We start from the raw sequence: 12,947 nt of genomic DNA, 5'->3' as shown, positions 1-12,947 counted from the left end.
GATGGGGTGTCATGCCCTGCAGTCTTCATACATGGTTGATGGGGTGCCATGCCCTTCAGTCTTCATACATGGTTGATAGGGTGCCATGCCCTTCAGTCTTCATACATGGTTGATGGGGTGTCATGCCAATCAGTCTTCATACATGGTTGACGGGGTGCCATGCCCTTCAGTCTTCATACATGGTTGACATGGTTTCATGCCAATCAGTCTTCACACATGGTTGACGGGGTGCCATGCCAATCAGTCTTCATACATGGTTGACTTGGTGCCATGCCCTTCAGTCTTCATACATGGTTGACATGGTTTCATGCCAATCAGTCTTCACACATGGTTGATGGGGTGCCATGCCTTTAAATCTTCATACATGGTTGACTTGGTGTCATGCCCTTCAGTCTTCATACATGGTTGACGGGATGCCATGCCCTTCAGTCTTCATACATGGTTGACAGGGTGCCATTCAGTTCAGTCTTCATACATGGTTGACAGGGTGCCATGCCAATCAGTCTTCACACATGGTTGACGGGGTGCCATGCCCTACAGTATTCATACATAGTTGATGGGGAGCCATGCCCTTCAGTCTTTATACATAGTTGATGGGGTGTCATGCCCTTCAGTCCTCATACATGGTTGATGGGGTGCCATGCCTTTCAGTCTTCATATATGGTTGACTTGGTGCCATGCCCTTCAGTCTTTATACCTGGTTGATGGGGTGCCATGCGGGTCTGTCTTCATACATGGTTGACGGGGTGTCATGCCCTTCAGACTTCATACATGGTTGGTGGGGTGTCATGCCCTTCAGATTCATATATGGTTGATGGAGTGCCATGCCCTTCAGTCTTCATACATGGTTGATGGGGTGCCATGCCCTTCAGTCTTCATACATGGTTGATGGGGTGTCATGCCCTTCAGTCTTCATACATGGTTGATGGGGTGCCATGCCCTTCAGTCTTCATACATGGTTGATGGGATGTCATGCCCTTTAGTCTTCATTTGTGGTTGACGGGGTGCCATGCCCTTCAGTCTTCATACATGGTTGACGAGGTGTCATGCCCTTCAGTCTTCATACATGGTATGGTTTCACAGAATGGCAGCAGTTACAATACATATTTCTGCCTGGAAATTCCCTTGACTTATGAGAACATTCTGATTGTAGAGCTATGGAGATAGCATGCAATATTGGACCCTGTGGCGATGAAGTTTTGGCATTCGTTGCAGTTATAACCATTGCATTGAGATAATGTTCTATATCATGCTAAGTTATTGACCCAAATTAAAGCTCAAGCTGAAGAAATGTTTGGCTAAATTGATTATATCAACAAGAATCGAATACGCAGCACTATGATTTGAATTTTTCAACAGTACATTGAATTATGCAACATCTTGTATGCATCCTTGCTACAAGGATTCTATTACTTTCACCAACATGTAGCCCTGTGTACAGTGTGTGTATGAAGCAGGATTAATGTTCTCTCTGGGCAAGTGCTGCTCCTTCACATTCGAATGGAAATCTGCTTTAGGAAGCCAGGATGAGGTAACTCTGCTGTTTGCTTTGGTAGGATTCTGTGTGCAATGTTGTCACTTTCTATGATACTTATACTGTTATGTAATTGGTTAGTTTCTTGAAATTTTCTCTTCAGGTTAAGCATTTTCAAAGATCAAACTGTACATTTATTTAAGTTTATGCTACACTTTATCTTTTTATTTTCTGAATGATACTGTTAAGATGATTTTATGACAGTAAAGTTTTAAAATGATTGATAATTCTTGGAATTCCAGAAACCGTTTCCCAATTTCAGGGATATACCTTTCCCACAGGTCATGCATGCATTTTGTTGTAGCTTCATTTCTTTTCCAATTTAAGGGATTGAAATTTTTTCAAATAATTTGTCATGACTGATTATCCATCAAGACGATATGCAAATAGCATGTTGTGGAAACTGATTAAAGGTGGTATTGTGAATGGGGGAATGGTCAAAGAGCTGTTATTCTTAATGCCTCACAATGCTTCAGGATGCCTCAATGCTCCAAAGATTTTGAAATAATATGTACACCAAACATTGATGGCATTTTACATGTTAAATGCTCCAAGGGTACAATAATAGAGAGCCATTGTCCATGTCTGCTCAATGTAAGCTGTTTCTCTGTTTGAAGGATTTTATAAGGAGTTTGCATGACATGATTATAAGGTCAAGATTGTAGTAGAGGTCAATGGTCAGAAATTCATATTGTAGGCTCTTATGCTCACCAACTATTCACTTAATGCATAGATGTTTACCACATTTAATACCATTACAGAATAAATGGTACAGCTAACACAATTCAAGGTCAGAGTTGCACTTGCATTTTATAGATCAAGGAGCCAGGTTTTTTCCTTTTTTACTAGGATTTCAAAATATGTGCACCTTATATCTCTTCAGCATACTCATTAATTTGCTTTTAGGCAGTACCAAAGTTCCATTTGTGTGTATGGTAGGTAGTCAGACCAGGTGTATATAGGTCCTCTTGTGGTTCCATTTGTGTGTATGGTAGGTAGCCAGACCAGATGTATATATCTCTTGTGGTTATTATCCCCAGCTAAACGGAAGGTCCAAAACCAAATATTAGTATTGATTGGTCAGACTTTCTTCAAACTGTGGTCGGAATGTTCCCCTTATGTAATCTTTGTACACTTTGAAAGTGGGTCACATGGAATCAAAAACTAGGTCATTAGGGCAAATCTTGGGAACAGAGGCAATATATCGGCTCCAATCTATGAAACTTAATCAGAAAATTTGCCTCGATGAAATATTGGCTTATTTTGAAACTAGGTCACACAGGGTCTAAAACTAGGCCCCTAGGTCAAACTTTGAAAAACCTTGAGAATATTCTAGAGGCTACATTTTTGCAATATTTCTAATCCAATATTCATAAAACTTAATCAGAATGTTTGCCTTGATTAAATATTTCATTAGTTTGAAACTGGGTTATGTTGGGTAAAAAAAATATCACTAGGTCAAACGTAAATGTTACACTAAACACAATATTGTATTATTTCAAACAGTTGCAAACAAACTCATTCCTCTTAGTCCATCACAGCCTTATTGCATGTTATTGTTAAAATTTTCACCAACATGTGATTTTTATGCCATCTACTTTGCCAAATGTGGCGGCGGATACAAATTCAACAAATTTGCTTGTTGCTGTTGAAGCAACCATGCAATCACTGTCTGGACACGTGGCTCCAGTATTCAAACTTCCTGGCATTGAATAATGTGTGAACGGAGTCTGTGGTCCTTTCATCCATCAGTTTTATCACATATGAGCTATTGTTTTCAATCTCCAGGACAAGACAAAATGCTCCTTCACACAACCGGTGATCAGTTGTTGATCAAGAAAGCAATGAATCACTGTAACCAATTTCCCCTGCCTTGATTTGTGGGTCAATTTTGGGGAGAAATAAAAAATATATCAACAGAGAATGAGAGAAATTGTATTGAGATTTCTTGCCCTGATTCATGCAATAGGTCTTCAGATAGATAGAACTTGAATGGAAAAATACAGTCCTCTGCTTGTGTAGATCAGTCTCAGTGTTCATCTGGTATAAAAAAAACTTCAGTATTGTTTTTGCTTGCTGTTTTTGTTCTTTTAGAAAAAATGTCATGATGTTGTCATGACCCTGCTATTGTCTATGTGGAAAAACATCAGTGATCTTGGAAATCATTGGGAGATATTCACATGACACTTGTTTACAACTGGCAATGTGTATTTTATGCAGCAAGTTCCTTCACTCCGCCAAAATTTGTGTTGAGTTATGTCCCTTGATACTAAATTTAATTCTATTTATAAGGATTGTATGAGGACATTTAGTGCTTCTTGGCCATTTAAGATTTGCTTTTCCCGAGCACAAACATAATGAATATGAATATGAATTTAAAATTCTTAAAATATTAATCATGGTATCCAATTCAATCAGCCAGCCCTTAGGCAGGAAATCTATGGTAATTTGTAGCATCATTTCATTTATAATTCTTGCAAAACTTAATGAAAAAGCTTATATTCATCATGTTTATTCCAGACACCTCATGATATCATGCAAGAGCAGGGTATCTACTATTGCACTTTTCTATTGCTCTCTCTGACTTGCAGTTTCAGGCTTTCAGTTCAAATTTTACAAAATTGCTTAGGAGTCCATACAGACATCATTGGTAGCATCGTATGGATTTTTAAACTCGTAAAGGACTTAGGGACTTGGTGAAATTGTTTCACTGGGATCATGGTGAGCTCAGAGAAATTTTCGAAGTGGGGAGCAGCTTGCAAGGATAATCATGTCCTATGTATATATGTCTCTGCGGCATAGATACTGTTATCTGCCTTTGAAGGTCACAGGCTATGACTCCAGGCATAGACTAACACCCATTTTGAATAAGTCAAATGGGACTTTGGAGTACTGACATATAATAACTGTCTGTAAAACTATTGTCTTGCTGGAAGGTTCATTTACTATCTTAATTTTTTTTTATGAATACCAATGTGCACAAATATTTGATAAGTCTTTGAAGGGGTAGTTTATATTGACAAAGCCATTCTATTTCAAATACCAACTCAGCATCTACAGATCTAGCAAAATGAAGGATAGACAACAAAAACTAGTTTAGAATCAATTCATCCAGTCTTCAGGAATCTTACACTCCGTAGGTTTTGGAACCTATTTCATGCCCTGTGACTTGCCCATTCTGCAGAGACAATCAACTTGACATGAGATCTGTTTGCTTTTATGAATGAAAACCTTTCTTGATAATTTTAGAAGAAAACCCAATGGGACAGGGCCTTTCATGATGAATGTGTCTCCCAGTAAAAGGATGGTCGATTCTCTTGTCTGTATCACCCTGTACAATTTAACTGATTGAAGTGAACTGTTGGACTACCCTAATGGATAACTACTGGTTTTTAAGGTGTAAAGAAACCATTTTTTTGTGTAAAACCTTTCATGATTCTACCATCAGAAGGTACAAATACCTTACTTAATGACTTCCAAAAATGGAACAGTTACTGTTACGTAGATAAGAGCTATTTCGGTAGCTTGAATACTTCATTATTCCCAGTTTCCTGTTGCAAGTTATTTTAATCTCATGAGCAAAAGAAACTAGCAGCTAATGTTTTTGTCCAAAACTGTGCTAAAAACATCTATTTTTAGGTCATTCTTTTTTAGGGATGGGGGAACTCAGATACATGTTAAAGATATTGTTATAAATTTGATTTTTTAGGTTTGAAAATTACAAGCAAAAAAGTAATGGTTTAATCATGCATTTAAGAAGAATTAAATTTTAAAAAAAATCTATTAACTCACCTGAGCAATCATTGTTCATTGGTCTCTTCCACATTTGGCTTGTTACTCTCTCGCAGTCGCATTTACTTTCCAATCTTCATGAAACTTGGTCAGAATGTGAGCCTCTACAACAAGTAGATTATGGATGATGATTGTTCAACTGTCATGAAACTTGGTCAGAATGCTTATCTTCATAAAATTAAATCAAGTCCAGTACGGTAATAATAATCATGGGCCATGTAGGGTAAAAATCTAATCCCAAGATAATGATCCCAAGACAACCTCCACATTTTATGCCCATGGAACTTGGCTTAATGATAAAAAAAATCTTTACAAGACTTGTTTTCACATTCAAAGCAATGGTAGTAAGTCGGTCAACTTGGCCAACGTGCTTTCACAGTGACCCTCTTCATTTACCAAGGTTGACTTTCATGCATGTTTAAAAACTAATTTCATTTAAGTTTTAATAAATCTTTAAAACTTCTTAGTAACTTAAAAACAAACATCTCTATGGAAGGTTATGTTTACAGAAAGACCAACCAATTTCCCTTGTAAATCTGAAATGTTATCAGGACTATGATTAGAAATAGTTCTGGGATTAGTTTGCTTTTGAATAGCTTAGGCTTAGTTGTTTGGCTGCAAAATTGGTAAAGTAAGCAAAGCCATTCTGGTAGAGGTTGAAGAAAATCATTATGACGAGGCAGGAAATTTGATGTAGGAAATTTGATTGTCGACCATTTGTGGTACAGGATACAAGGTTGTGTAAAATCAAACATGCAAGTGCAAAGTTGTTATGGGAAAAAAAGGTGATTTATTGAATTGTTCAGATCATTAAAGTCAAAATATTGTGTACAAGTTTGTGTTGAATTGCCAGTAGTAAGGAAGAGTCTTTCATTATAAAGGCAGTGAACAGCTCTAGAAAGAATTATCTTTTAGTCTGATTTGTGATAGGAAGAACTTGAATTTACTTTGTCGAAGTGTGATTTGGGTTGTATCGTGGTGATATTTGATGTTCTGTGATACACCGGTTTCTGTGAAAGGCAATAATGTAAACACTTTGATGACTTAATTCACGATCCAGAGGGACCTGCATCAGAGAGCCAATATTGAATAAATGTAATTTACGGCAAATTCCACAGAGTTGTCGGAGTCAGCTTAAGTTAATAAATTAGTTTGATCTTATTCAAATATATCATGAAGTTTATTTGTCTGATTATGTGAAATTTTGCCCACTGGTGGAATAATGAATTTTGTATTCTGGAACCGGTATCAATGACAAATTATGCAAGTGGAAGAAGATTTTAGGATGAGCATTTATATCATGCCTTGTGGCTGTTATTTTGATTGTATGTGAAGTTTTTTATAATTTATTTTTGTTTTATATAGAGGACAGGAGGGTGATGGAAGTCATATAATATCCTTGTGACATTTTTATGAAGTCCTTAGACTGCCATCTTTATCAAGCTGTGGGACAAATGAATAAATTATGCGGACAGGAGAAATATGGCAAAAATAAAAGTATTTTATAGATAAAGATAAAAGTAATATATCAAATATGTTCACCACGGATTTATAACACCTAACTCAAACAAAATGAAACCGGTGTGTGCTGAAATCGAACATATCACGAAACATGAGGAAAAGGAGTTAAAATTCCATGGGACAGTTCGCACTAGAAGTCGTATATGGAAATTATTTCGTGGTGGTGTTTCTCTTCAGGTGTATAAGGTGGTGGTGAACAACGGAGCAAAGTCTTGGTTCATCTTCCGACGATACAATGAGTTCCATGTCCTGTTTGAAAAGGTAAGAAATTCATGCTTTATTTTATTTTCAATATTCCATTGCTTTGCAGAATCAGCTTTCACAATATATAGAAGTTGTCCGATCATCAAAGGTTCTTTTGAATACTGCTTCTAAAATTATACCATGTAATACCCATATTGGATGAATTTTTAGACCTATTTTTTGTTATGAGATACTGAGATATATGATTTATTCTGGCACATCAGTGGTAAGGTCAAAATGCTGCTTTGTTATTTAAATGAAGTGCTAAAGCAACAATTTCGTGTAACACCAACAACAAATGCCAAATACAGTCACCATTGCTGTGTCACTGGCTTTTGCAGTAAATAAAACACCCGCATGTCTCACTTCTAACCCTCGTGTAATTATCTCATTTATAAAGATTAAATAATTTTTGATTGTATTTTGAAACAGTGTACAAATATATTCAACCTGCAGTTACGTCTTATGCCCACACCAACTCCACAAAGGCATTAGGTGTTTGAAGATGTTACTCACACATGCCAGTTGACAAAGCTGTGTGGGATGGTTCAACAATTCTGAAGGTGTATGCAGATATTGCAAATAATGACATATATTAAACATAATAAATAGTTGAAATGTTTTTGACAAGACAGCAAGTCTGCTTCAGTGCTGCAACCATGTGGGACATTTCAGCTTTTATGAAACGTTATGTGAAACATTCCTTCAAGGTTGAGAAAGCGATGTCATGCAGATGCTTGACATTTGCAGGAAAGGTCACACCAAGAGTTAAATCATAATGGAATACTGCATATATATATATATGCACATAAATAGAGTATAGTTGGTCTGTCTGGGCTGTAACTTCCTGTTGCAGTGAGGGATTTTAAAATTACTTGGCTCATGTGTTCAGTAAAGACTATGCGTCACATACAAGACCCACGTCCCTACCGCTTTCTTCATCACTCCCAAACACTGACAACCATGAAGGGGTCTGGTGTATGCTTAAAGTTTATGTTAGCACTTCCTGAATGTAGACATATAAGTAATTGCATAATTCATGGAATTAAATGACAGCTCTTGTTATCGTTATATGAGTCATTTTAGCGTTTCATGTATATGACAACAATACAAGAACATTTTGTGAAAATTCAATTCATACCAAATTGCTTTAAACAATAAAAAAGGTGTCACGTTTTTCCTAAGAAAATTCACTCACTGAAGTTTTTCATTTAACTGTTTTATTATTTTTGTGTTGTTACAGCAAACTTTGACATTAACAGATCACTTTGTCTACTGTTCTCCTCTGTGTCACCCTTCTGTTTCCTATCAACAACTTTTGAATGATTTGTTGTAGAGGTATTGGTTTGTGCATTGGTTTGGTCAGTAGATGACCCTATTCATTTTGGGGTCAGTAGGTTAAAGGTAAAGTTCATAATGACCTGGGGCGGTATTCATTAAACTTCTTAAGTCATTTCCTAACTTAAGTCACATTCCTAATTTTATTATCTCTTTAGTCATATGAAATAAAAAATAAAAGAATTTCCAAAAAATATTATTGCTGTCGACCTTATTGAAAAAAGATACTTTAATGTTAACATTAATTTAATCAGATTCATATTAGGTTCTGATTAATACTTCGATAATTAGAGAAAATACAATAAAGACAAACTACAAACATATTACATGCGACATGTCGGTGTTACAAAATAATTATCAGCAGAGCTGGCGGAAATAACCGAAGATCGATGTTAATCACCAATCGGAATTGACTTAAGTTAAGAAATGACTAAAGAAGTTTTATGAATACCGCCCCTGTACTAGAAAAATTACCCAACACAAGTGATTCTAAGAATTTTAGTTGTTTATTTTTGCAATAAAAGGTAAAACGGAAATGCATAACTTTCATATGTAGCAGTTTAAGTTTTAACAGTTTCATGATGTTGTACAGCCAACAATTTGACATGGTTATGTATAGAATTTATTCCCATTTATCCTTTCGTACTTAAACACCTGTTTTTACTAGCTTTGTTTTATTATGTAAATGTAGGTAATGAAGTTTCCGGCTAAATTGTATATTACAGGTAGCATGCCCAAGTGTTGCGGGCCATTTTGTGGTTTAACTAAATCATGATGTGTGTAAGTTATTATGTAATTATACAGTTGTCTATTATCAATTCATGACCTGATTATTGTTTTTGAATTTTTGAGTGATGTTTTTGTCAAACATGACCTCCATGACCCTAACATGCATGACGCATTAGGGTCACATGGTGTTAATACCTCATTTGGATTGGCTTTCAGATGAGAGTGTAAAAAAGGCCTAAGGGAAGTGGATCTGACAGTTTCACTAATAAATGCTTCATTCATAAACCACCAAATATCGTTCTTGTTGTAAATTATAGACCTGATTGCTGTATAACTATTCTAGTCACACCATTCGTGTATTATTTTGGTTGATCTTGTGCTTCTATATTTTTTGACTGGACTTAAGCTGTTTTGGGTTGGAAATTGTATTCCAAAAGATCAAGAAAGTTGGTAAGAAACATAAGTAGGAGTTTCATTTCATGTTTTATTTCAATGTAAAAAGGAACAAAAAACTAATTTACTTATTTATTTTTTTCAAGACACCTTATGAGTTTAACTCAATTTTGATAAGTGTCTTATAAATTGAAAAAGATTTTCGGAAATTATGGCAGAACCAGATGAGGCATATGAAAGCTATAAAATTGAACTGTTTGGAAATAATTGTATTTGCTGTGGAATTTTGTAGAGCATTACTTTGTTATTAAGAAATTAGCTTTCATAATATGTATATATGTATAATTAAAGTTATTTTGTAGTTTTATTCATTGTAAATAAAAAATATACCCCAATACACCAACCTTTGATATTTCTACAGATTTGTTTTTAGATTGTTGGTGAACACCATAAACAGTCTGTGAATACTACACAATTACTGATGGATTATTTACTTTAAACGAAATATTTTAGTCATTGGTGTTGAAAAAAATGGCATTATTAAATGTGGTTGAGCTTGAACCTATGACCCTAATAATTTGTTAATACTAAAAGTCCAATTATGTGTAAGTGATGTAAACTTATTTTTTGTATGTATATTGAGAGGCCTTCTCTTAACCTTTTTGACCTTTTTTAACCCCCAGAATAATTACCGTAAATGACTGGGTATAAGACGATAGGGGGTATAATATGCTGGCAAAAAATCTGTGAAGTATCCAAGATTTTTTTTTTTAATCTATGTTTAGGATTACAGGACGCATAGAAAAAATGTCAAAATCGTCTGCCGCGATTGGCCACCATGTTTTCTGACAGTGACGAAATTATTTTTTTTCGTAAAAATGGCGATAGTTATGTTCCTGGTAATGCATCAGAAAACACATATTTTATCATTATTTCATTCTTATGATATCGAAATTTCAATAAAAAAATACAATTAGAGTTTAAAAAAATAGTTTATTTTAGGGGGGTGCGAATCCATGCAGGTAAAGTCAAGAATAAATTAGAAAAAGAACACCTGTACCACTAGACCAGGAGGACTTACATGCATCTTGTTGAACTTGCATCTTTTGAACTTACATGCATCTTGTTGATATTTTGACATCTTCAGCATACATTGATAACATCACGTGATAATGTCAATCAACCAATCACGCAACAACAAAGCTGTTGAACCTAATATGAAAATTGTGTTCTTTAAAAACGCTAATTGAGCAAATATCAACATTTCCTGAAGGTTTTCGAGATTTTAGTATCTTAGTTTTAACACTAAAATGATTTGCAACACTTGGTATACACAGAAAAGTGCATTTTACAAAAACTGAGAGTGTACCAGTCTTATAGATCTGCAATATTGATAATTTTTCATTGGAAAATACTTGCATTATTTTTATTTTAGAAGCAGGAACTTAATTTTCTTTATGTGAAATTTCATTTGAAAATGTACAGTATTTCTCTTGTTTTTTCTCCAGTCTTAAACTGCAACTGCTCAGGTACTGTTTGCAAAGCCCTATGCCCCGCCCACTTATCTACCTCATTAGCATATAGTGAGTCAGTGATTCAGTTAGGAACTTGTGGACATCAGGAATTTATCAGACATTATATAAGACTCAATTATAGTTAATATTATTTAATGCTAAGTGGCACTGGGACTTAAAGAACTACCTGACGTTAAGGTCTCCATGTCCTTCTTCCTCTCTTAAACAATATTTTGCTGCGATACACAAGGAAGTAAGGATGTAATGGAGTACCTGACAAAGCTGTTTTAATTACGTCATAGCACATCAGTGCTGACAGTTGTGTTTAATCTTTAATCTTTTTTTAAATTTTCAAAATTGTTTTCATAGATAGATATTACATAAACAAAACGTCTTACACTGTTTTTAAAGCTATTTTTCCTGTGTTAAGGCCTATAACTCTGGTACTTTTACCCTTTAGTCAGCTGAGGAAAATAGACATGTGTCAGTAAGCATCAAATTGTGATACTACATTTATAAAATGGAATTAGAACATGGATATTTTGAACCTATTAATAATGGTAATGTTTACTCCAACCGAAATTCTCCATTGCCCTCTGAACGAATCAATTTACAGTTGAATGTAAAGTTATCATGTGACAAAACTGCTAAATTTGTACTGCAAGACTGTGCTAAAAATGAAATGTAAGGCATTTGGGTGTGACACTTGTATGATTTACAACCAACAACAGACAGGTAACTGCACCAGCCAGACTGTTGCGGTCACTTCCAAGCTCAATTTCAAACCAGTTTAGATTGGTAGGAGAGACTGTTCTAGTTTGATGGTATAACGTGACCTCATTTGCAATGTTAACTGCTTTCCTGAACTGTATGAATTGTTTTGTTAAGTTTATTTTGCAATCAGTAGATCTCATGTTGAATTAGTTTGAATGCTTCATCATACATGGTTCTTAGGAAAATGTTGATTATTATTAAATGAAATTATGTCCCCAGCTTAAGAGTGAAATCAAATCTTGAATGCCTAGTCTGATTTTCAAGGACTGTTTGACTAAGAGAAAAAACACATTTAAGTAAAGATGAGCATGGGTGTTTGATCTTCAAGGCTCTTGTTATAGTCTTATTCTTAAATGCATCTCAAAATATTTTGTAAATCAGAGCTTTTCTTTGTCATTATTATTATTTCCAGTGCACAAATTCAACTGACAGTGAGTGTTTTCAACGGATGTTACCTTTCATTTCATTTCCGTTTGACAAATTTTGACAATTATTTCTAGTTAAGCAAGTTCATACATTGTCAGTTGTAAATTTATTGTGAATGTAAGTCTTATTTTGACTTGTAGTTTACCTTTATTGTCTCAAAATATTTCATGTAAGTATGGGTAATTGCAACTTATATTATGGTGTCATTTGTAGGTAATCAAGACCTCTGCAGACTGACAGAAAATGTGCCATAAACCCTCAAGCAATATTTCCATGCTGGCCCAATGACGTCAAGCTCCTATGTTTTCCCATTGTAAACACTTCCATCAGATTGTTTTATTACATTGTTGCTTGTCATGTCATCAAGATTCTGATCAAGTGACAAGGTAACTCTTGTCATTCTTACATGGTGCTTTGTAAGTGTCAATGAAGTAATTGTGTCACTCGTACTGTAGTATTTTAGTCCGTGCAAACTTTTAATAAGATCAAAATAAATTTTATGTGATACATTGTTTAAAATTAACAGTTTTGGGGGTGCTGATACATATAAATAAAAATTAAACAATAGTGTGGGTGCTTAGTAACATATGTCCTACCCAAGAGGTAGCGGGTTTGATCTCCATAAGGACCATACCCTGTTGACATCTTAATCAGAACTTGAGCGTGATTCAATTTATCTTACA

The 12,947-nt window shown here is 35.0% G+C and overlaps 1 protein-coding gene across 2 annotated transcripts in view; it reads left to right on the top strand.

Moving 5' to 3' along the window:
- LOC128213407 (serine/threonine-protein kinase Sgk1-like) overlaps positions 1-12,947 on the top strand; it is a 56,695-nt gene that overhangs the window by 9,620 nt on the left and 34,128 nt on the right. For both annotated transcript variants that reach the window (XM_052919062.1, XM_052919063.1), the window contains one exon: positions 7,025-7,108. In XM_052919062.1, coding sequence (XP_052775022.1) covers positions 7,025-7,108 — 84 coding nt within the window. The remainder of the gene's footprint in view (positions 1-7,024; positions 7,109-12,947) is intronic.

Source organism: Mya arenaria, chromosome 13 (assembly GCF_026914265.1).
Source record: "Mya arenaria isolate MELC-2E11 chromosome 13, ASM2691426v1".
Lineage (NCBI taxonomy): Eukaryota > Metazoa > Mollusca > Bivalvia > Myida > Myidae > Mya > Mya arenaria.
This window is presented reverse-complemented; position numbering and strand designations above follow the sequence as displayed.